Source organism: Balaenoptera borealis (genome assembly GCF_965194805.1).
Source record: "Balaenoptera borealis genome assembly, chromosome: 19".
NCBI lineage: Eukaryota > Metazoa > Chordata > Mammalia > Artiodactyla > Balaenopteridae > Balaenoptera > Balaenoptera borealis.
In genome coordinates, this window is record NC_138878.1 from 54,098,610 (window position 1) to 54,123,741 (window position 25,132).

The following is a 25,132-nucleotide window of genomic DNA, read 5'->3' on the forward strand; positions in this document are numbered from 1 at the left end:
ACCCACCCAAGATACCAGTCATAAGTCCAGGTTGTCACCTGGGCTTCTGACCAACTGGCTATAGATTGGAGGTTCCAACAACCCCCTCCTCATTTAATTTGCTAGAGTGGCTCACAGAATCCAGAGAATCATTTTACTTACTAGATTACCAGTTTATCATAAAAGATTATAACTCAGGAACAGCCAGATCGAAGAGATGCATAGGGCAAGGTATGGGGGAGGGGTGCAGAGCTCTCATGCTCTCTGAACACGCCACTCTCCCTGAATCTCTACCAACCTGGAAGCTCTCCAAACCCCATCCTTTTGGGGTTTTATGGAGGCTTCATTACATAGGTGTGATTGATTAAATCATTGGTCTTTGGCGATTGATTCAACCTCCAGTCCCTTTCCCCTCCCTGGAAGGGAGAAAGGGGAGAAAGTTCCCAGAGCCCCATCATCACCCAACCTGCTGTTATGTTTGATTTATTATAGATAACCTGTCAGCCTGGATCTCTCTTCACAGACTGTGTACACATGTCTACACATAAGGATCTGGATTATCTCAGGATCCCACCTCCTCGGCTCCCCCTCCCCCTCCATCCCTTCTCTGACACTTTTCAGTCCCTCCATTTCATTTGTGCTCCTCTCAGCCCCATGCCTGACTTTGGTGCCCACTGAGTTCTTTTAGAAACATTCTGCATTCAGGGATATGAAATCCTTGGTGAGGTCTGTCAAGGATTGGAATAGGGTGCTGGGCTGATCCTCCTTCCTGAACCCCTGTTTAGTCGGGGAGGCTGATGCTAACATGCAAACCTTTTTTTTTTTTTTTTTTTTAACTTCTCCAGGCAAAGGGATATTGGGAAAGATTCTGGAGTAGAGTGTTAAGATTTAACAGTATTCTTTGAATATTTGCACCATGATGGGCCTTGGAGGTGCCTTGAGGGTGGTGCTTTGAGTGGAGTAGTTATCAGGAAATTGTAGATTTTAAGGAAGTCAGGAAAGAAAAGATCACTCACAATTCAACAATTCAGGGTAAGCTCCTAAAGGACTCTTTCTGGCTACTTAATGCCCAGAAGCCAAGCCCTCACCTCTTATCAAAGCTACAGGCCAGTAGGTGCCAATGAGGTTCATGTAGCATCAGATCTATCTATGCTTTTCCTTAATGTGGATTTTGGGTACAGAATTTAAGGAAGCACCAAAAACACTCAGTAATCAAGATAAATATTTTAATGTATTATCTTAAAAATAAAAATGATGAACAAAATCTCCCCTCCCCCCAATCCATGATGAACAAAACTGTCAAATTATGCCTCCTCTTCACCCCTCTCTCCCTCATCATCACCACCACCATCACCACCAACACAAGCTCGTAAAGTTTCCTCCTAGCGATACTTGTACCAGGGTTTGCTGGCTCGAGCCGCGGGGCTTCATTATACTACTACCACCAGGGAACCTTTTCCTCTTTACCCAAGTCCAGCCTCTCCATTCCTCAAAATCCCGGGCACACAAGACGAAAGCCACTCCCACCGCCATTCCAAGTTGGCCCAAGCCAATCCCGCTCTCTCCGAAAACAGCCTTGGTGTTCCCTGTCTATACTGGCGCCCCCTCCCAACCTCGGGGACGTATAGCCGGTGTCGCTCCTATCTGGGAGTCCCAACACAGCATCACCCCGCTTCCCCACCCTCCAAGTGCTTTACTCTGAGCCGTGCCCACATCGGCCCGCCTCTGGTCCAGCCCGTGCCGACCCTGGTTTCAGCTCCGGGAAGGGGACACCAGTGGAGACTTTGGTGGGGAAGCTTAGCTCCCCCGCGCCGCTGAAGGTCAGTGCGCACAGTCTGGTCACCCGCCGCCGCAACACCAGGCTCCAGGACCACATTTCCTAGACTTCTCGAGGGTGTCCGCGACGCTCTCGTGGCCTGCAGATCTCATTGGCCCTCGGCGGAGAAACTGGTGAACCTTGCGGTCTGGGCACCTTAACAACGGGCTCCTAAATTTGGCTGTGTAAGAGGTGGATGTGACAGTCACCCTGCGATGGAGAAGCCCACGCCCCTCTCCTCTCCATCCCAAGACTACACTCTCCAGAGGCCTCTGCGGCCACTTCCGCCCTCTCTTCCGCTCGCCCCTTAGCGTGAGGAGTTGGCGTAACAGGAACACTTCCGGCCGGTGGAGTCCGCCCATTAGGCCGGTTGGCAACGGGGTAGACAACAGTATTCGGGTCCTTCTCAAACCTCTGCTCTTGGTTCCCGAGCTTCAGCCTCAGGATCGGTAACGTGCACCCCGCGTTCCGTGAGTGCCCAATAGTCACTGCCTCGTCCACTCAGCACGTTCCCATGCTTGTCCCGGTTTTACTCACGACGACACAGTCTGCCTTAGGGACAAACCCTTACTCCGCTGCTGGGGGATATGGGCTTCACTCTCTGGCCAGAGCTTGGGGCTGAGCTTGAGGGTGCTCGGTCACCCTGGGCCCTTTCTCCAGGGGTCTAGATGGGAATTGGCTTGTGGTGGTGAATTCTGTGACACTCCCAATCCCCAGTAGTGGGGCTCTGGAGCACACCCCGCCTGCACTTGGGAGGGGTTTTCCAACTAGGCATGCTCTTATATCTCTTCACATCCTCAGATCTGCCTTCTGAGACTTTGCCCTTCTTCAGGGAGAGCACTCAGGAGATCAGGAGAATGGCCACGGGGCTCCTGAAAGCCAAAAAAGAGGTGAGAATTTCCGTAAAATTCCATCTTGGCTGTCAAGAGGATGAATCCATTCCCTTTTCTTGCTCTGGAGGCTGCCTTGTTGGTATTGGGCAAAGCTCTTTCCTGGTCCTGGAGGAGTGGCTTACATGGAGTTTCCCTCAACATTTCTTTCTGCTCCATCCATACTTCAGTCATCCTCGAAGTAGTTAATTGTGAACAACACACATGGAGCAATTTAAATAAAAATACAGGGACATCCAGGCTTAATTGTCCAGTGATAAGGATGAAAGGCAGGGACAGCAGAGTGGACTGTGGCCTGAAGTGGCTGGGGAGGACTTCCAGGAGAAGTAGGGCTGTTTGAACTACCCCTGTGAGCCTGGTAAATTGGAGAGTTGGTGAAGACATACCAGTGGGAGGGCAGGAAGAATGATTAGTCTGAGGCTGGGCCACTGGGCACACTGCCCTTAACACAGTGTGGGAAGATCGTATTTTAGGTTGATTTTTAAATAATGTACTGGTGAAGATACAGACTATCTTCACCAGTACATGGTATGGTCTGACCTGAATTTTACATTTAAGAGCATTTTCAGCATCTGGCAATGGGGAGATTTCACCAAAAATTCTGGATTGCTTGCCTCTCAGAAAATAAACTGCACTCTACTTTGGTGTCAGGGAATTTGAGCTGAACAGTGTCTGCATCATTTGGACAGGTCCTGCAGTCTTTTTGCTGTAGTTTCCACAGTATCCTCCATACTGAGATTGAAACCATTGAAATCTAACGTTTTGCCTGTCTCTCTCATTTTTATTACCTGCCTGGCCCCTGAAGGATTTTCGTTTTCCACCTCTGAGTCTGGGTGGCCAGGTCGAGTGCCAGGCTGAGGAGTGTAGACTTTGTCTTTGAGTAAGATAGATTTTGAAGGATGTTGAGAAGGGATTTGACATAGGAAATCAGAGCTATAGGCATATAGGAACTTAAAGGGAAACTTTCTAACCCCTGAGAATGGTGACTATGATGAGTTTGACTTAATTGAATGTGACTGATATTTATTGAGCACCAACACAGTTGCCAGGCTTGTTTACTATCATTTTTGATATGCACTAACTTGGTTATTTCAGATCTGCCTTCATTGTCTTGATTTCTTATTTTTTTTAATACATTTATTTATTTTAATTATTTATTTTTGGCTGAGTTGGGTCCTCATTGCTGTGCATGGGCCCTCTCTAGTTGCGGCGAGCGGGGGCTGCTCCTCGCTGTGGTGCACGGGCCCCTCATTGTGGTGGCTTCTCTTGTTGCGGAGCATGGGCTTTAGAGTGCAGGCTCAGTAGTTGTGGTGCACGGGCTTAGTTGCTCCGCGACATGTGGGATCCTCCCGGACCAGGGATCGAACCCGTGTCCCCTTCATTGGCAGGCGGATTCTTAACCACTGCACCACCAGGGAAGCCTTCTTGGTTTATTCTTAATCCTGGTCTTCATGTTAGAGATTTACAATTTCCTAGGCATTATCAGAACAACTTCGAGAGTTCTGCATTTCTCATTTGTAAAATATTATATTCATCTGAAAAGTGTTAGTACCAAGAATGCATAGGAAATCTGGGGCATTTCCTAAGGTAACATTGAATCTTTTGTGTGTACTTTCTTCACCACTCATAATGTTACTAGGGAAGCATTCTGATTTTCTGGGAAAAGCCAGAAATTTGTGTGAGCTGACTTTTCCTGCCCTTAATACTTTAAAAAAGAAAAAAGAAAAAAAAGCATTATGAAAACTTGATCAAAGTGCACAAGCATTTGAACTGATAAGTTGTTTAAGATGAAACCTCTGTGCCTAGAGGAGTACCTGGCACACATGATATGTTTGGTGCCTGGAGGAACCACACCTTAAAGAAATTAATTTGAAGGAACTAATAAGTAACAAGGGAGTTTCTGTTTGTTTTGATATGTTATTTGGGGCATGTAATTAACCACATATTTCAGGGTGTTTGAGGAGGATTTCCAGGTACTCTAATACGCATGACATCTGAATTACACAAAACAATTTAAGCAAATATACAGTAGGATATTAGCTATCACTGCCTGAGAGGGTAAAGTAGAATTTGTAACAAATGAGTTGGGCTGGCAGGCATATGATGTTACTAATTCTTAGTATTTTCTCCTTGATTCCATTGAACAAATTTGCTGAATGTTTACTGTTTGCAGAACTCTTGATAGACTACATTCAATGATGTGTAAAGCACAGCCTGCACACTTATGAGTCTTGCACTTTATTTTTAGATTTCTTTATCATTGGAATTTGGTTAATTTTATATACATACACACACACACACACACACACCCCTACATACATACATTTTGATAGACCTTAATGATAAGATGGTATTGTATTAAAGCTAGTGACATTATATCTACTCAGACCCATTTTTTAATAGATGAAGGAACAACCAACATTTATCCAACTGAAAACGATTTCTATAATAGTGCTTTGAGTGAATGATCCAATCCACTAGTTCTCAATTTGGGGGAACATTTAACTTGTTCCCAATATTTAACTGTTGCAAATAATGCTTCTGTGATCAACTTTGTGCATGAAATTCTTTTATAGATTTGTATTTATTCTCAAAACTAAAATATGACAAGGTGAGTAGAAATAAATATTTTGAAGCAGTGAGCGCTCACACCAGTTGGAGCTTTGGAACCCTGCTTGTTCTAAAACATGTGATCCTATCAATTATTTCTTCCTTTTTTGAGATTCCTTTGTTCCATCACCATGTTTCACTTTACATTGTGCAGTTTTTTTGTTTTTGTTACACTGTGCAGTGTTACATTCCCAGGGTAGACCTGCCAGTGCAGATCTTCTTCTTCTCTAATGTGAATGTTCACAATAATGTCCTGATTTGTTTCCCCATGTTGATATGTTCCTTTGCTACCCATTGCATCTGTAATCCTCACGTCCCCCAAACATTACAGTAACATCACTTTTCTGATCAGAAGTCTTCCTTCAGTGTCTCAACAACAGTGTCTTAGATATTCAGGGCAGTCTTCACTTCAAATGTGTTCTGTTTACGACATCATGTTCTGATTATTCATTCTGAAAATGTGTTTATTGCCAGCACAGTGGAGTAATCTCATATACACCTTTAATTTAGATTAGATTCACTTTTTAGGCACTTGGCTGGAAAAAGGGAGAAAAATAACTATTCAAGTCATTCAAATAAATCTATCCTCTATCACCTAATGACTTCATGCCTGGGAGGCAGTGAGAAATGGGAGGACTGAATCTGTTGCTGTCTGAATCTCTCTTAGGAGTTTGTAACAGCATGAGCATCTTGGCGATCAATTAACCTTGATCTCAAGGTTAATATTACTTGCAAAGTATTTTTCATATAACATGACTCCTTTATCAATGTATAGGTTGGCCTTTGCTTCATAACAAACTACCCAAAACTTACTGACTTAAAACAAAATAATTTAGGGACTTCCCTCGTGGTCCAGTGGTTAAGACTCCGTGCTCCCAATGCAGGGGGCCTGGGTTCCATCCCTGGTCAGGGAACTAGATCCCGCATGCTGCAACAAAAGGTCCCGCATATAGCAACTAAAAGATCCCGCATGCCGCAATGAAGATCTCACACACGGCAACGAAGATCCCGAGTGCTGCGACTAAGACCCGGTGCAGCCAAATAAATAAATGAATATTTAAAAAGAAAAACAAAATAATTTATTAGCACACAATTTGATAGGTCAGCATTTTGAGCTGGGCACAGATGGATGTTTTGCAGGTTTCACTTGTGCTCTTGTTGCTGCAGTCAGCTGGTGGTTTGACTGGGGCTGGGTGACTATCCATGCATGACAGTTACCAAGCTGGTTGTCTCAGGTGTGTTGGTTTTTCTTGGTTCTTTTCCATGTAGGCTTGGGTTTGTTCTAGAGACTCTGCTTAGGCTTGATCAAATGATGGTCTTGGGTTTCCCTACACAGCAAGAGAGAGGACAACCGCAATGGACAAGCACGTTTTAAGCCTCAGCTCGTTGTTATGTTTGCTAATGTCGCTTTGATCAAAGCAAGGCACATAGCCAAGTGCAGAGTTTTGGAAGGGACTAACACAAGGGTGTAGATATAGGGAGATGTTATACAGTGGGGTTCATTACTGTAACTACCCTCTGGCCCCAGTGATCCATGTCCTTCCCTTGTGCAAGATAAACTCACTCCCCTCCCAAGATCCCCAGAAGTTTCATCCTCAAAGTCCAGTATCATATGCATATCAGTCTGGATGTGGCTAAGGCTTCTTCAGTGAAACTCCTTTTGAGTCAGAGATGTATACTAAAAAGACAATTTATTTGTTTCCCTCTACCCCCAGCTACCCACCTAGCACACAGTGGTGAGACATGGACAGGAAAACTGCAATATACACTCCCATTCAAAAAGGGGAGGAGTTGGAGGCACATAGGAGGCCTCTTCATTTTGAACTGTCTCCAGCCCTTTTAGTCAAACTGATATGAATTATTTAGAGTATATATATATATATATATATTTTAATTTATTTTATTTTATTTATATATTTTTGGCTGCATTGGGTCTTCGTTGCTGTGCGTGGACTTTTCCTAGTTGCGGCGAACAGAGGCTACTCTTTGTTGCAGTGCGTGGGCTTCTCATTGCAGTGTCTTCTCTTGTTGCAGAGCATGGGCTCTAGGCACGTGGTCTTCAGTAGTTGTGGGGCACAGGCTCAGTAGTTGTGGCTCATGGGCTCTAGAGCGCATGCTCAGTAGTTGTGGCTTATGGGCTTAGTTGCTCCGTGGCATGTGGGATCTTCCCGGACCAGGGCTCGAACCCATGTCCCCTGCATTGGCAGGCAGAGTCTTAACCACTGTGCCACCAGGAAAGCCCTGATATGGCTTCTTTAAAAACTCTTTGGGTTTCCCATGTATCAGATTATATTACTCTATTAAACAAAAAGCTACAATCACATTTCCTTTCCAGATAGGCCTCTCATCTTTGGGCAGGGTGTCAGTGCTGTGAGACAATACCTGTAAGAATCTCAGAAGCCCTTTTGTCTACTAGGCATCACCTTAACAATTTCAGAGGTCATAACATTTGGGTCTTTTAGCCAAACTCTTGATCTTTACCCTGAGGCCATTTCTTATTTTGAGACTCTTGCTGGCTGGAGAGACTGGAGATGTAAAACAGTTTTATTTTCCAACCCAGCAAGTCCTGGCTTGTCTATATTTCCTCTAAATTATGCTTGCAAACTGCTTAGTTGCTTCTTTAACTCTTCTCTTTCTATACATTATCATGTATAGAAGCTAGCTAGAAGCATCCAACTGAAGCTTTTAACAGGCTTTCAGGAGATCTGTTTAGTCGGATGTGAAAATTCATTAGGTATTTTTTCTTTATCCTAAATTAGTTCCCCAGACTGCTAGCTGTATTGCTACTCAGTGGGAGAGGTTTGAAATGGATCGTCCAGTTAGTGTTTACCATACCCTCCCTACATGCATGGGTCTCAGACAAAGAAACCATGAATCTTTCTAGAGCTGCAGGAATACCAGTTGTATTAAACTTGTTGAAATAATGTCGGTTGGTCTGTACCATAGCTCCTTTGTCAGAGATTTTCAGGGTATGTGTGTGTGTGTTTATTCTGAGGAGGATCTATAAGATCAGATCACTACAGGGACTGGGCAGGAACTTGAATGAGTGAATAGTCTTTTTCTCTCTAACATTTAATTATGAACAACTTCAAACATAAAGAAAAAAATACAAAGATTTGTACCTTGACATTCACATACCCACCACCTAGATTCAATAATGAGTATTTTGCAACATGTGCTTTACCACCTGTCTATTCACATGTGTGGTCCTCTACCATCAGTTCAAGGGTAGTATTCAAATATTGCCTTACATGCACAGTAGAGGACAGAGTTTTATATTCCTTTGACCTTTCAGACTCTCTGTAGGCTGCTACAACCTGCCTGCTCTCTTTCCCAACTAGCCGCTTTTCATTCTTTATTCCCTCCCATCTCACATGCCTTGTCTGGAGTACCTAGCCTTCCTCGCTCCTTCATCCTTTGAATCCTGCCTAGCCTTTAAGACCAAGATCAAACTGCCCTCTCATGAAACCATTTCTGATCTCTGTGTCCTACAGTGACCTCTCCCTCTCCAGATTCCTCTGACCCAGTGATTTGCAACCATGACTATACATAGGAGCCCTTAAAAGTATAAAAGCCTTATCCCTGAAGAGTCTGATTTTATTGATTTGTGGTGGGACCCAGGAATCCGTAATTTAAAACACCACACAGAGAATTCCCTGGCGGTCCAGTGGTTAGGACCCGGTATTTTCACTGCCGAGGGCGTGGGTTCAGTCCCTGGTTGGGGAACTAAGATCCTGCAAGCTGCGCGGCACGGACAAAAACAAAACAAAAACCAAAAAAACCTCACCACACACTTACTGTGTGGAGCAGTCAGTTGTCTGAGTCCTTACATTTATCAACTCATCTGATCCTCAGCACAACCTGGGAAATAAGCACTGTTATTCTCAGTTCAGAGAAGAAGAAACTGAGGTGCTGAGAGGTTAACTAATTTGCCTAAGGGTACACTAGTTGGGGACAGGTAGATTCCAAATCCAGGCAGAGTGTTTTATATCCAGGCTCTTCACCACCATCCACTTCATTCCTCAGGCCTGAGCAGCTCAAGTGGCAGTGTGAGGGAGGGGAAGGAGTGAGCCCTGCCTGAAGTACACATAGTGGTGGGTTATTCATCCCCTGCCCCAGAGGCTGAGCTGCTTCATGTAGAACATAAATGCTTAGACCAAGTTGTCTCTGAAATTCTTCAAACTCAGCAAGAGGATTATTCTTTTAATGTAATGTGTATGATGTCTTCCTCCTCTTCCTGCTTAGATTTAAAGCTCCCAATGTGGAAGAACTGTTGCTTTTATCCCCCATGGCAGTGAGCCTAGCATGTTGACAGTGATAGGTGCACAATGATGCTGGCTGGATAGAGATGGGAGAGTAATGGTCTTTGAACTATTGGCATGAAGGTCATGTATGGGAGGAGAAAATTCTTTTTTTCATTGGCTGTACATTAGACAAAAGACATATTTACAAGAGAAAAACAATCGGAAATTTATTAACATGTGCATCATGCATACACATGGGAGTGCTCAGTGATGGGTAACTCAAAAGGGGTGGTTAGAACTTGAGCTTATATAGCATTTTAACAAAATAGCAATAACTTTAGAGAAGTGACAAGACAAAGGAAAAGGACTTTGAGTTTCTAGGCAGCAAATTGTGGGAAGGTTAATAATATATGGGGGAACTAATGGAAGATAAGGGCTAGTTAGTAAAGATTTGCTATGTAGATTTCTGTGGCGCCGATCCCTGGGCTGATAAGGGTCTAGAGTTGTATCTGGTGATTAATTTCTGTCCTGCTGGTAGAGAGGGGAAGGGGGACACCTTTGCAAATTTATGTTCTGCTTTTAGGCAAATGGGAGAGGGCAGAGAGCTTTTCTTGTGTCTGCTTGTTAATTGCCTTCAGCTCAAAATAATCCTTATGCCAAAGTGGCATATTTTAGAGTGGTATATTCTGTTAGCCTTTATTCATCATCCATAGTCAGGTCTAGAAATCTTCTCTACCTCCTCAGGGATGCCTTTTGATCTCTCATCCTGAGGTGTGGACAAGGCAGACTCCTGGATGAGCAGAGGTGTGTTTTGTGTTAAAAGGCGTTCGTGGCGTTCGGGGATGTGGCTGTGGACTTCACCCAGGAGGAATGGAGGTTGTTGACCCCTGCTCAGAGGACCTTGCACAGGGAGGTGATGCTGGAGACTTATAACCACTTGGTCTCACTAGGTAAGAAGGGCTTCCCGTAGCACTTAAAGTCTGGCTCACAGAGTATTTTCTGTATGTCACGAAGAAAGGCTACTCACAAAGCAGCTTTGTCTTAGGGTTGGGCTTCAAAACAAAAATTTACCTTTTTCCTCAGGTGGATCTGGATTCAGTAGAGTTGAAAGCAGGTAGATTTATTCATATTGTGTATGCCACTCTGCATTTTTTTTTCTTACTTTATCTTGCCCCAAACCCAGGAGATTTTCATTCACCGTGTTAATATGCTGTTTTTCTGATCGGAGTCACCTTTTCTTACTCAACCCTTCTACTGCAGAGAGTTCACTATTCATAGGTCCTCTGTATCACCCTCTGGGTTTCCCTCACCATTTTGGCTCTGAGTTCTGGAATGTCCCCTTGAGCTCATAACCAAGAGTCTCCTTTTTTTCTTTCCTTATGAGCAGAAATTCCATTTTCCAAACCAAAACTCATTTCTCAGCTGGAGCGAGAGGAAGAGCCCTGGATAGAGGAGAGACAACGTCCGCTGGTTCTCTGTCCAGGTGAGTGTGACACAGGATAGTTGGAACCGTCTGCAGCATGGCAGGTAGGGAAGGATGAGGCATCTCTCAAGTACTGGGAGGAAGCTCTTTTCTAGGCCCCTAGGTCCCTGGTAAGCCTGCCTGGCATGACCTCTTTTCCAGAATATCATCTTCAGTTAAGGGAGGGACTTTCCTGGTTTCCTTGTCGCTTCCCTCCACCAGGAAGCCTCCCTTCCTCTCACTTGGCATTGTTTTCTGCGGGGGATACTTGTGACGAGTTCAGTCTGCTGCCATTTTCAGAAGTGGGCTTCATCCTATTTATTTTTGACTTGATATTTGGAAATTACTTCAAAATTACTGAAAATTTTCAAAAATAAAAATAGTACAAAGAACATTCTTATGTCCTCTACACATACACATATATGTATAAATATATATGGCATATATGTTTTTATAAAATGGCATCATAAAATCACCTACTAATATTTCACCCAGTTTGCTTTATCATTGGCTTGTGTGTCTCTTGTGTGCATGCTCTCCCTTCTCCCTCCACCGTACGTATGTGTATGTATTTATGTATATGTTTATGTGTATATATATTTGTGTGTGTGTGTATATGTAGGTTCATATGTGGATGTATGTTAAAAGATTTTCTAAGAATGGTGATATTCTCATATAACCACAGTACAGCTATCAACTTCAGTAAATTTAACTTCAACACAATAATTTTATCTAATACCTATCATCTACCTCTCATAATTGTCAGTAGACACAGTAATATTTTTTCCTCTCCAGAACATGACCCAGTAGTGCATTTACATGGCATATCTATTTAGTCTCTCTTAATATAGACCATTTCAATACCTTTCTTTAGAAGTATACAGTTCCACAGCTCCTTTTTTAACAGCTTCATTGAGTTATAACTTATATACCATAATCTACTTATTGTAAGTGTACAGTTCAATTATTTTGAGTAAACTTTTAGAGTTGTATGATTATCACATCCACACAACTTTAGAACATTTCATCACTCTAAAAAGTTACCTTGTGCCCATTTGCATCTATTTCTCCTCCCATTTGAGCTCCAGGAAACCAGTGGTATGCTGTCTCTATAGATTTGCTGTTTCTGGACATTCTATATAAATGGTCTCATAAAATATATATTTGTCTTTGTATCTGGCTTCAATACATAATGTTTTTGAGGTTCATCCATGTTACAGCATGTACTGGTAATTCATTCCTTTCTATTGCCATATAATATTCCATTGTATTGATATGCCACATTTTGTCTAGCTATTCACAGGTTGATGTGAATTGGATTGTCCACTTTTTGGTTATTGTGAATAGTGCTGCTAGGAATAGTCATGTACCAGTCTTGATGTGGACATATGTTTTCATTTCTCTTGGGTAGATAACTAGGAGTAGAATTTCTGGATTGTATGGTATGTTTATGTTTAACCTTTTAAGAAACTGCATAATTATCTTCCCAAGTGGCTGTACATTTCTATTAGCATTTATGTTTTACATTTCTATTATGTTTATATTTTCTATTTTTGCATTTTCTGGTAGCAGTGTTTTAGAGTGTCAGTTTCTCTACATCCTTGCCAGCACTTGGAATTGTCTCTAATTTTGATTACAGACATTCTAGTGGGTATGTAGTGGTATTGCATTGTGGTTCAATTTGCATTTCCCTAATGACTGATAATGTTAATCTTTTCATGTGCTTATTAACCATTTGCATATCTTCTTTGGTGAAATAGCTACTCAGTTCTTTTGCCCATTTTTAAGTTGGATTGTTTGTCTTCTTTTTGAGTTGTAAGAATTTTTCATATATTCTAGACACAAGTCCTATATCAGATACGGGATTTTCAATTATTTTCAACTATGAAATGAAGTTTCAGAAAAAAGACAAGTCTGTGGATTGTCTTTTCATTCTCTTAATGGTGTCTTTTCAAGCATAAAGGCTTTAAATTTTGATGATGTTCAATTTAACAATTTTCTAATGGATTGTGCTTTTTGTGGTATAACTAAGCAGTTTGCTTAACTCGAGGCCACATAGATTTTCTTCTTTGGTTTCTTCTAGAAGTTTTATACTTTTAGCTTTTACACTTAGGGCTGTGATCCATTTTTAGTTAGTTTTTATGTGTCATGTGAGGTGAAAGTCTAAATTCATATTCTTGCATATGAATATTCAATTGTCCTGGCAGTATTTGTTAAAAATAGTATGCTTGATGTAGAGAATGGACTTGAAGGCACGGGGAGGGGGAAGGGTAAGCTGGGATGAAGTGAGAGAGTGGCATGGACATATATACACTACCAAATGTAAAATAGATAGCTAGTGGGAAATGGCCACATAGCACAGGGAGATCAGCTCGGTGCTTTGTGACCACCTGGAGGGGTGGGATAGGGAGGGAAGAAGGGAGACGCAAGAGGGAGGAGATGTGGGGATGTGTGTATATGTGTGGCTGATTCACTTTGTTATAGAGCAGAAACTAACACACCATTGTGGGGCAATTGTGCTCCAATGAGGGTGTTAAGAAAAAAAAAATAGTATGCTTTCCCTCATTTAATTGCCATGGCTCCTTTGTCGAAAATCAGTTGACTGTAAATGATTCATTTCTGGACTCCTAATTTTGTTCCATTGATCTCTATGTTTCTTCATATGACAACAGCACACTATCTTCATTACTGGGGTCTTATAAAGTTTTGAGGTTGAGGAGTGTAAATACTCTAACTTTTTCAAAATTATTTTGGCTATTCTATGTTTTTTGAATTGACACATAAATTTTGGGGTCAGATTGCCAATTTCTACAAAACAAAACAAGCTTACTCTTGTTTTGATAGGGTTTGCATTGAATCTATCAATCATTTTAGGGAGAATCACCGTTTTAATAATATCGAGTCTTCTAATCTATGGTTGTCTATTTAGGACTTTAATTTCTCTCAGCAATGTTTTAAAATGTTCGCCTTATATGTCTTGTGTCAAATTTATTCCTCAATATTTTATTATTATCTATGTTATTGTGAATGGTATTGTTTTCTTAATTTCATTTGTAGAATGTTCATTGCTAGTATGTAGAAATACAATTGATTTTTGTGTTTTGAGCTTTTATCATATTACCTTACTAAATACAATGATTACTTACTGTCTCTTTATTGAGGATTCCTTGGAATTTTGTACGTCCTGGATCATATAATCTGTGAACAAAAGAGACGTTTACTTCTTCCTTTCCAATTTAGATGTCTTTAACTTCTCCTCTTCCTTGTTCTGCTACTCCCCTCCTTCAGCCTTTTGGCTAGAACTTCCAGTGCAGTGTAGAATGGAGTTGTTGATAACAGACATTCTTGTCTGGTTTCTGAACTTAGAGGAAAATATTCAGTCTTTTATCATTAAATATTATGTTAGCTGTAGGTTTTATATAGATACCCTTTATCAGGTTGAGGAAGTTCCATTCAATTCCTAGTTTGTAGAGTATTTTTACTAAGAATGGGTATTGGATTTTGTTAGATATTTCTGCATCTGTTGAGATGTTCATGTAGTTTTTGTCTTTATTTTGTTAGTATGGTGTATTTCATTAATTGATTTTCAGATGTTAAATGAGCTTTGCATTCCTGGAATAAATCCGACTTTATTATAATGTATAATTCTCTTTGACTAGCTGCTGGCTTTAGTTTGCTAATATTTTGTTAAGGATTTTTTTCACCTCTGTTCATGAAGGGTATTTATCTGTATTTTACTTTCTTTTTGATATCTTTGTCTGCTCTGGTATCAGGATAATGACTACATATAATGAGCGGTGAAATTTTCTCTCCTCTATTTTTTGTAAGAACTTGTGAAGAATTTGTATCATTTCTTCTTTAAATATTGGTTAGAATCCCCCAGTGAAGACACTTGAACAAGGACTTGTCTTTGTGTGAAGACTTTTAATTACTAATTCAGTCTTGTTACTTGTTACAGGTCTATTCAGATATTCTAGTTTTTATTGAGTTAGTTTTGATAGTTTGTGTTTTTCTAGAATTTTTCTGTTTTGCCTTTGTTGTCCAGTTGTTGGCATAAAGTTGTTTATATTACTCCCTTTTAATCCTTCTAATTTCTGTGAGGTCAGTAATGATGTTCCCTCTTTCTTTCTTGATTTGGTAATTTCTGTCTTCTCTATTTTTTCTTGTTCATTCTAGCTAAAGATTGTTCAATTTTGTTGATCTCTTCAAAAATCAACTTTTAATTTCATTGATTTTCTCTACTCATTCTAGTTTTCTATTTGATTAATTTTTTATAAATGTGTATTATTTCTTTCCTTCTGCTTATTTATTAATTTGCTCTTTTTGTAATTTCTTAAGATAGAAACTTAGACAGTTGATTTGAAACCATTCTTCTTCCTTAATGCAGGCATTTAAAGCTATAAATCTCTCTCTAATCACTTCTTTAGCGATATCCCATAAATTTTATTATGCTGGGTTTTGTTTTCATTCTGTTCAAAATACGTTTCAATTTCTCTTCTGATTTCTTCTCTGTCCCTGAGTTACTTAGAGGTATCTTGTTTAATTTCTACATATTTGTGGATTTTCCATCTTTCTTTCATTTGTTGATTTCTAATTTCATTCCTTTGTGGTAGAAAAACATGCTTTATATAACTTTAATGTTTTTAAGTTTATTGATATTTGTTTTTTGGCCTAGCATATGATCTGTTCTGAAGAATGGTCTATGTGCACTTAAAAAGAATATGCATTCTGCAGTCATTGGATGGAATGTTCCATACATGTCAGTTTGGTCAAGTTGGTTTATTAAGTTTTCTGTATCCCTGGAGATTTTCTGTCTAGTTGTTTCTATTACTGAGAATAGAATAGTGAAATTTCCAATTATTGTTGAATTATCTAATTCTTCTTTTAGTTCTGTAAGTTTTTGTTTCATGCATTTTGGGGCTCTGTTTTTAGTTGTGGATACCTTTATAATTGTTTTATTTTTCTGATTTATTGCCCTTTTGTCTTTATGAAATACCCCTCTTTTTGTCTAGCAATAATCCTTGTCTTGAAATCTATTTTGTCTACTATTAATATAGTAGCCATTCCAATTCCCTTGTGATTACTGTTTGCATGGTATATCTTTTTTCATCCTTTTAACTTTTAACCTACTTGTGTTTTTGGATCCAGAATGTGTCCCTTGTAAATAGCACATTGTTTGATATTGCTTTTTTAATCTAGTGGGATAATCTCTGCCTTTTGTTTGGAGTGTTCAGTTGTTCATATTTAATATAATTATTGATATGGTTTAAATCTGTCATTTTGCTATTTATTTTTAATATGTCTCATGTCTTTATTTCTCTAGCCCCTTTTATGGCATTTTTTTTTTTTTAATTTAAGTGTACTATTTTAATTTCACTCTTGATTTTAAATTTGTTTTGGAGTTATTTCTTAATGCTACTCTAGGAAATAAAATATGCACCTTAATTTATCACAGTCTACCTCTAATTAATACTAACTTAGTTCAAGTAAAATATTTATACATATATTATAAAGCCCACAATATTGTGTTATATTTATTGCCTTTTATAATAGTTTTTTGTATTTTAGAGAAATTAAGAGGAAAATATACATATGTTATCTTTTATATTTACCCACATATTTACCAGTTTCAGTGGCCTTTATTTCTTTCTTTTCTTTTCTTTTTTTTGATCCTGCCACGTGGCATGTGGGATCTTAGTTCTCTGACCAGGGATCAATCCTGCGCCCCCCACAGTGGAAGCACGGAGTCTTAACCACTGCATTGCCAGGGACGTCCCTTGGTGGCCCTCATTTCCTCTTGTGGATTTGAGTTAGTGTCTCGTGTCATTTCTTTTCAACCTGAAGGACTTACTGAGTATTTCTTATAAGGCATGTTTGCTATCAACAGATACTCTGAGTATTTGTTAATCTGAGAATATCTTTATATCGATTTCTCTTTTTTTTTTGGCTGCATCATGTGGCTTGTGGGATTGTGGGATTTTAGTTCCCTGACCAGGGATTGAACCTGGGCCCTCAGCAGTGAGAGCTTGGAGTCCTAATCACTGGACCTCCAGGGAATTCCCTCAATTTCACTTTTGAAGCATAGTTTTGTGAGAATAGAATTCTTCATAGATAGAAATCTTTTCTCTTTTATTTCAGCACCTTAAATACATTATTCCACTGCCTTCTGGTCTCCATTGTCTTTGATGAGAAGTTAGCACTAGTCATATTGTTTTTCCCCTTGTACATGTTGAGTCATTTTTCCTTTGCTGTTTTTTTTTTTAAATTAATTAATTAATTTATTTATTTATGGCTGTGTTGGGTCTTCGTTTCTGTGCGAGGGCTTTCTCTAGTTGCGGCAACTGGGGGCCACTCTTCATCACAGTGCGCGGGCCTCTCATTGAGGAACACAGGCTCCAGACACGCAGGCTCAGTAATTGTGGCTCACGGGCCTAGTTGCTCCGCGGCATGTGGGATCTTCCCAGACCAGGGCTCGAACCCGTGTCCTCTGCATTGGCAGGCAGACTCTCAATCACTGCACCACCAGGGAAACCCTCCTTTGCTGTTTTCAAGATTTCCTTTTTGTCTTTTTTTTTCTGATAGTCAACATTTTGGCTATGATGTGTCTAGCTAGGATCTCTTTGTGTTTATTTTGGGGTTTGTTGAGCTTCTTGGATCTGTAGATTGTTTTCCATCAAATTTGGAAGTTCTTTTTTTTTTTTTTAATTTGGAACTTTTAAGCCATAGTTTCTTCAGATTTTTTTTCTGCTCTTTTCTCTCTGTCTTCTCCTTCCTGAGTTACCATTACACATAGGTTTGGTTTACCTGATGGTGTCTTACAGGTTTCTGGGGCTCTTTATTTTTCTTCAGTCTTTCTTTAACTCTGTCCTTCTGTTTTAGGTAATTTCTATTGATTTATCTTCAGGTTCACTGGTTCTGTTACAAAGTCAAATATGTTGTGGTATCTCTCTAGTAACTTTGTAATTGTAGTTATTTTACTTTATATTTTCATAATTTCCTTTTGTTTCTTATTAATTGTTTCTGTTCTTTATTGAGATTCTCCATTTTAAGTTGTTATCATACTTACCTTTAATTTTTCACACATTGTTTTCTTTAGTTCTTTGAATATATTCATAGTATCAGCTTTGAACTCTTTTTTTTTTCCCCCTATATCAGCATCTGGGCCCACTCAACAACAGTTTCTATTGGCTGCAATTTTTTCCCTAGGTATGTGTCACTCTTTCCTGTTCCTTTGAAAACTGGATATTTTAGATATTATATTGTAGCCATACAAAAAACAGGTTGCAGGCTGGATTATAAAAAATAGATCTTGGGAAGTATGGCTGAATGGGAGACAGCTTGTGATGTGAACATATTATGAATGACCAGTGGGCAAAGCAAAGTGGCCTAGGCAACCCTACCTATGACTGCTTTGACTAAAAACATTCTTTATTCAGCAGGATCAAAGCTAGAAATTCAACCTTGTCCCTCCTGTCCTCTGGCATTCTCTAGTCAGCAAGCCCTCAGCCAACATGTGTGGCTCAGTCATCTCCCTCAGTTTTTCTCAAGTTTATGTGCAGGAAATCATCTCCATTCAGGGAAACAATATTCAGAAGATCAGAAACAGCAGCAGGAGCAACTCTTTGATCAAACCTGCTCAAGAAACAAAGCAGAAATTCAAGAGAGAGAAGAAGATTCCAAGCTTTTGTTTGGGAGAGTAAGTAAAAGCAGCACTTCAAAGGCATTGTCCAGAACCCTGGAAGAACAGCCAGTAAGGCCCAAGGAAGACAACACAGTGGTGGACATAGGGCCCAGCCCTGCCCAGAGGACAAACCTTGAGGAAACAGACAAAATATTACATGGTTTAGAAGTCTCAGGATTTGGAGCAATCAAATATGGAGAGTTTGGGCTAGGCTTTATCAAGGAGTCAAACCAGCTCAGCCTCCAGAAGACACACACAGGGGAGACCCCTTACATGTACACTGAGTGGGGACAAAGCTTTAGCAGTATGTCAGTCCTCATCAAAAACCAGAGGACACACTCTGGGGAAAAGCCTTATGTGTGCAGGGAATGTGGACGAGGCTTTACCTGGAAGTCAAACCTCATCACACACCAGAGAACACACTCAGGGGAGAAACCGTATGTGTGCAAGGAGTGTGGACGAGGCTTTACTTGGAAATCAAACCTCTTCACACATCAGAGGACACACTCAGGGGTCAAGCCTTATGTGTGCAAGGAATGTGGGCAGAGCTTTAGCCTGAAGTCAAACCTCATCACACACCAGAGGGCACACTCTGGGGAGAAGCCTTACATTTGCAAGGAATGTGGACATGGCTTTCGCCAGCATTCACACCTCATCAGACATAAGAGGACACATTCAGGAGAGAAGCCTTATGTTTGCAAGGAGTGTGAGCAAGGCTTTAGCCAGAAGTCACACCTCATTAGACACTTAAGGACACACACAGGAGAGAAACCTTATGTGTGCACAGAATGTGGGCGTCACTTTAGCTGGAAATCAAACCTCAAGATACACCAGAGGACGCACTCAGGGGTTAAACCTTATGTGTGCCTGGAATGTGGGCAGTGCTTTAGCCTGAAGTCAAACCTCAACAAACACCAGAGGTCACACACAGGGGAGAAGCCATTTGTATGCAGGGAGTGTGGGAGAGCCTTTACCCGGAAATCAACCCTCATCACACACCAGAGGACACACTCAGGGGAGAAGCCATTTGTATGCACTGAGTGTGGGCGAGGCTTTAATGATAAGTCAACCCTCATCTCACACCAGAGGACACATTCAGGGGAAAAGCCTTTCATATGCAGGGAGTGTGGTAGAAAGTTTAGCCAGAAGCCAAACCTGTTTAGGCACAAGAGGGCACACTCAGGGAATATACCCTTTGTGTGCAGGGAGTGTGGACAAGGCTTTTGTGATAAGTTAACTCTCATTACACACCAGAGGGCACACTCGGGGGGGAAGCCTCATGTATGCAGGGAGTGTGGGCAAGGCTTTAGCCGGCAGTCACATCTTATTAGACATAAGAGGATCCATTCAGGAGAGAAGCCTTATATTTGTAGGAAGTGTGGGCGAGGCTTTAGTCGGAAATCAAACCTCATCAGACATCAGAGGACACACTCAGGATAGAAACCTTGTGTGGACAAGTAGTGAAACCTTTAGCCAATAGTCACACTGCATGAGACACCAGAAGTACCACCCAGGGCTGTAGCTTTAGTAATAAGTCAGCCATTGCCAGACACTAAAGTAGAGACATCTTATGTGTGATGGGGGTGTTCACGAGACTAATGGTAAGGGTCAGCATCTCCAATCCACCTGAAGGAGAATTGTTGGCCCATTTTCAGGGGCTCTGGCTTTCCCTAGTGGGGATGGTAGGTTGTGGAAGGTCTCTCAGGTAACTTGATGGAGAGAATACTTATTAAGTAGGTTGAAATTAGAGAATTGATACTATTCCAATATCATTTCCCAAGTATACTTGAACACTCCTTCCACAGTAACCTGGATGTTACAAAAACAGCAATTCTAGAATCCATCTCTTGATGTCTGTCTTACCTTCTGAGAACAAGAGACAGAAACCATGGCTGATTTAATCTTGGTTCCACAGAGCATGACCCAGCAGAGTCAGCTTCAGGGAGAGTTTGGAAAATGGTCAACTCATGGGGACAGAGATAGTGCTTGGGTAGAAGGTTTTATTATACAAAAGGCTGACAGGTAAGAAAGATTGTAGGCATCCTAGCTCTAAGTTTGGGAAGAGGTGTCCATTTTTGGAAATATCGTATCTTTGCTTGCTTCCTGGGGCTGTCTCTGGTTTTCAGGTTGAATCCATACTGAAAATGTTTTTATTGACTAGTGTTTTTAGACTAGAAATGTACTATGTAGTGTTATGAAGAAAGTATGTACACATATACAGAAATACAAAATAAAATTACTTTCTATTCTTCTTTGAGTTACCATACAGCATCCCATAAGTAATTATTTGGTTTAAATTTTTCCAACCATTGTAAAATATACTACTTTTTTGGTTGAGAATACTCTTTGAAAATGGCAGTGTCCCACAAATTCATTTAGAGTCGTGTCCCAAGGCCCAGTTTCTTTTCATGAAACTTGACTAAATGACTGTGAATTTTATCTGGAAAATAAGTTTTCTAAGAACAGGCAGGAAAATATAGAAATTGTATAATAACTTCTCTTTTTATCTCTGTACAGTTATTTAGAATAGATTTGAAAACATAAAAGAACAAAGTATATGAGTATTTAGAAAGTGGTGATGTAGGATTTAAAGTACAATACTCAGTGGTTGGGTCATTGGCTTTCAGTTTAGGGAAAAAATAAACATAGGTCCCAAAGTCTCGATATCCAAAGGAGTTTGAGTTAGAGAATCACTATCTCAAATAATATGAGGTGTAAGAGTCATAATTTTTGTTCAAAATCTAAGTTTGAGTGGAGTGAGCAGAACCTGGTGAAAAATTATGAAATACTATCTTAAATGGAGCAGCTGGCATGGCCTGCCCTTCTTAGCCCTCCCCATGGTAAATCCTGGCCTCATGCTCTTACATTTTCTCAACAGAAAAATACCTTTTGAGTTTTAATCTCTTTAAGTCTTAGAACTTAATTACTCTTTTCCATAAAATCATGTCACAAAAATAAAGATTCCAAAATTAAACATGTACCTTTCACCAGTTTATTAGCTTTCAGAAGGAATATTTCAGTTTTCAGTGTAATTGCTTCATAAAAAATAAAAGATTTTGCCTTAAATTGTTTAAAACTCTCAACAGGAAAAAACAGAGCACTGCTGGTATATGAAGATTTAAATAGATTCAAAGGGATACAAACTCTGGGAAACATTTCTATGGAGCAGCAACCAAACAGAAAGATCTGGAAATGTTCTGAGAAATAGGTAGAAAGAAGTCCCATCCTTTGACCCTGCCCAAGCCCACCTCTACTGATTCTTAAACCCACATCAGGCCTTCTGCTTAGAACCTCTCAGAAGAGACAGAATTAGGACAGGTAACCTGAGTTGTCTGCCTGGGCCTAGCATTAAAATCTGTGTGCAAATTTGGAAACTGATTAGGAGGCAAACACCACGTGGTATTCAGATATGTGAATCCTCTCAGTCTTGGAGGTTTTTTTTTGTTTTGTCTTTCAATCTGTGTCTGGACTATCCATGCAGTAGTGCCCCATATTTCATAACCCGAGGTGACAGTTGTAGATGTTTAAAACAGACAGAAAATGTGCCCCAGAGCAACCACTGCCCATCCTACCAATCCTATGGTAAGTAGTAGCCTATACTGCAGAAAATTTTGAAGAAAAGATGATGAACAGTATGAAACAATGAATATTGCTTCAAATCCGTTAAGCCTGTTATGGTCACCACTGAAATGTTCCATTTTAAAAGGGGTAGCAGTAAATTTTAATGTAATTGTTTCATTTAATTCTAATTCTAATTTATTATTATGGATCAGTGGTTCCCTAAGTATGGTCAGAGGATGTTTGGGGGCCCTTTCAAGTGACCTGCATGGTCAAAACAAATTTCATTATAACACTAAGACATTACTTGCTCTTTTCTGTTGTGCTGAAATTTGCATTGATGGTGCAAAAACAATTGTGGATAAAACTGCTGGGCTTCTAGCATGAATCAAGGCAGTGTCACCAAACTGTACTACTAGTATTATTGTATTTTTTACCACCCCCTACTGTGGTAAAAAAAAAAATGCAAGTTCCACTTAAGAAAGTTCTTCATAAAAAAGTAAAAATTAATTTTGTTAAATCTTGACCTTTGGGTACAACATTTTTAAATTATACTGTTAATCTTGAGATAACTGTAGATTCACACACAGTTGCAGGAAATTATATAGGGAGAGCCCATGTACTCTTTACTCACTTTACTCCAATGGTAATGTCTTACAAAATGATACTATAATATCACAACCACGATACTAAAATTGATATGTACACATCTTTTAAAAACTTTACGTGATGAAAAGAGAAATACACATAAAGTCCTTCATGCTGAGGTATGAAGTTGTTTCAAGGAAGTGCACTTCAATGATTGATTTGTGAGCTGAACCAGCTACCTTTTTATGGACACCAATTTTATTTGAAAGATTAGCTGACAAATTTTGAATAAGGTGACTCAGACTTGGATATTTGGTAGACATTTGTAAAAAAAATGAAGTGATTTTTTAAAACAGTAAAGAAAACTGACAGTAATTTTGTTAATTTGACTTTCAAGCAAAAAATTAGAATATTGAAAAACAAGTTATCTGCCACCATGAACTTGACAGTTTCCCAATACTTAACTCCTTTGTGATGAGATTGGGGATGATTTTAATGAATGTGATTTTATAATACCATATAATGAAATATGTTGATGGAAGATCTGCCTAATTCATTGAACCAGTATTTTCCAAACAATTAGCACATAATGCTGCAAAATCATCTGTGGGTATATTAAAGTATAAGACAGACAAATGGATTTCAAGAGATAAAAGCCAGATTCCACATCATAAGTAACCTTTAAGAAATTACCACTTGTTGATTTTTGGTGTAGTGTCAAAGGATAATGTTGATAATTACCTGAAAAGGCTATTAAAACACTCCTCCATTGTCTAACTCTATATCTATGTCAGGCCAGATTTTATTTATGTCAACAGGTTAAGTGCAGGAGCACATATAAAATACCAGCTATATTCTATTAAACTGGACATTAAAGAGATTTGCAAAAATATAAAACAATGCCACTCTTCTCACTTTTTTTTTTTTTTATGGTGGAAAATATTCACACCCAAGTGAAAGTGAAACACTTTACTTTTCCCCTTTATGTGTGTTGTTTCTAGATGTTTATGGTCTGTAACCCACACAGAAAATACTACACACACACACACACACATCAGAAAAAAAGTTGCATGTTATAATACCTAACATACTATTAACATCTATGCTTTATATAGTTTAAACTAGGCATAGAAGAAACAAATGCAAAGAAAATACTTAACACCTACTGACAGATATAAACCTACAATCTGAGGTATGCTGCTCTATGTAGACAGAACACAAACTTGGGGCATATTCACTTCTAGAACTAAATGATATAATTAATCTCCTTCATGCTTTTGGCTATGTCTCTTTCTGACTATACTTGGCAATTTTTTTTTCTATTTTTTAAATCAAAGAAGCAGCTTTATGCTTTTAATCATTTCTTCAGTGTGTCTTTTTTATTTTATATTTTGTTAATTTCTGTTACTATTTACTAATCTCAAGCTAATTTCTTTTTATTGTATTGATTTTTCAAGCTTATTTAATCATAATTTGGTTTATTTATCTTCCTTTTTACTGTTCTGAAAGTCAATTCATTTCTAAGTGGCATATAATTTTCATTTTTATTTTCTCTTTTAGACAAGAATTACTGTTTTAAAGAGTGCTTACAAATGGCTAGATGGACATAATTCATTTTTACAACATCCTAGTATTTAGCTTTTTATTTTGTGATTTCTTCCATTTTAATTCATAAAGTTCAGTTTTGAATGTGATCAAGCTGTGTATCATAAAGCAAGTATTTAATGTGTGAGTGTGTATATCTATTTTAATAATATGCCAAAATTAACACAAACGGTTATAAAATTTGATATTTTTCTATATAGTTATTTTATTCTCCTGTTGTTTTATATTAATGATCTGTATTTTAATTTATTAATTTATATTATATGTTTAACACATGTAAAATTAAATCTGTGATATAAATGTAGGTATAAATATTATTAATAGAACAAATGCCATTGTGTTCACCCCAGCAGAAGAAATAAGCCTTAATTATTTTTAAAAACATAGTATTTCCATTTCTGTAAGTGATATAATAAATAAATTTATGATCATGTTAGGAAGCTTTTCTTCATGTATTTCAATCAAATTTTGCTTAACATATTTCAAAGCTGTTTTATTTAGACCTGTAGAAATTAATAACATTTCTTCTTGATGAATTTTTCCCTTTTAAAACCCATTCAGTGCTTCTAATTAGTCTGCTCTCAATATTGTTGCACTTGTCTTTTTTGGTAGTATTTACTTTTCTCAATTCTTTGTTTTCATCTTGATACTCATTTTGTGAATAGAGTGTCCTATTCAACATAGTGCTGGAAGCCATAG

At 39.2% G+C, this 25,132-nt stretch overlaps 1 protein-coding gene across 9 annotated transcripts; it reads left to right on the plus strand.

Moving 5' to 3' along the window:
• Nucleotides 1-1,401: 1,401 nt before the first annotated feature.
• ZNF875 (zinc finger protein 875) lies at nt 1,402-24,864 on the plus strand. 9 transcript variants are annotated; one of them, XM_082367301.1, is made up of 6 exons: nt 1,402-2,265; nt 2,597-2,685; nt 10,363-10,489; nt 10,927-11,022; nt 18,157-18,207; nt 18,438-24,864. In XM_082367301.1, exons 2-6 carry the CDS (start codon nt 2,653-2,655, stop codon nt 20,120-20,122), a joined length of 1,992 nt encoding a protein of 663 aa, XP_082223427.1. In that variant the 5' UTR covers nt 1,402-2,265; nt 2,597-2,652; the 3' UTR covers nt 20,123-24,864. The 9 variants fall into 9 exon arrangements, with proteins under 9 accessions (XP_082223427.1, XP_082223429.1, XP_082223426.1 ...); XM_082367303.1 differs by having other exon boundaries at nt 2,628-2,685; XM_082367300.1 differs by having other exon boundaries at nt 1,402-2,244.
• The last annotated feature ends 268 nt before the right edge of the window (nt 24,865-25,132 follow it).

Bases quoted from the DNA above. Each gene is read 5' to 3' on its own strand.
- ZNF875 (XM_082367301.1), top strand. From the start codon at position 2,653: ATGGCCACGGGGCTCCTGAAAGCCAAAAAAGAG. The intron at 2,686-10,362 runs GTGAGAATTTCC...TTGTGTTAAAAG, and splicing joins TCCTGAAAGCCAAAAAAGAG to GCGTTCGTGGCGTTCGGGGA. The intron at 11,023-18,156 runs GTGAGTGTGACA...CCCCTATATCAG, and splicing joins TCCGCTGGTTCTCTGTCCAG to CATCTGGGCCCACTCAACAA.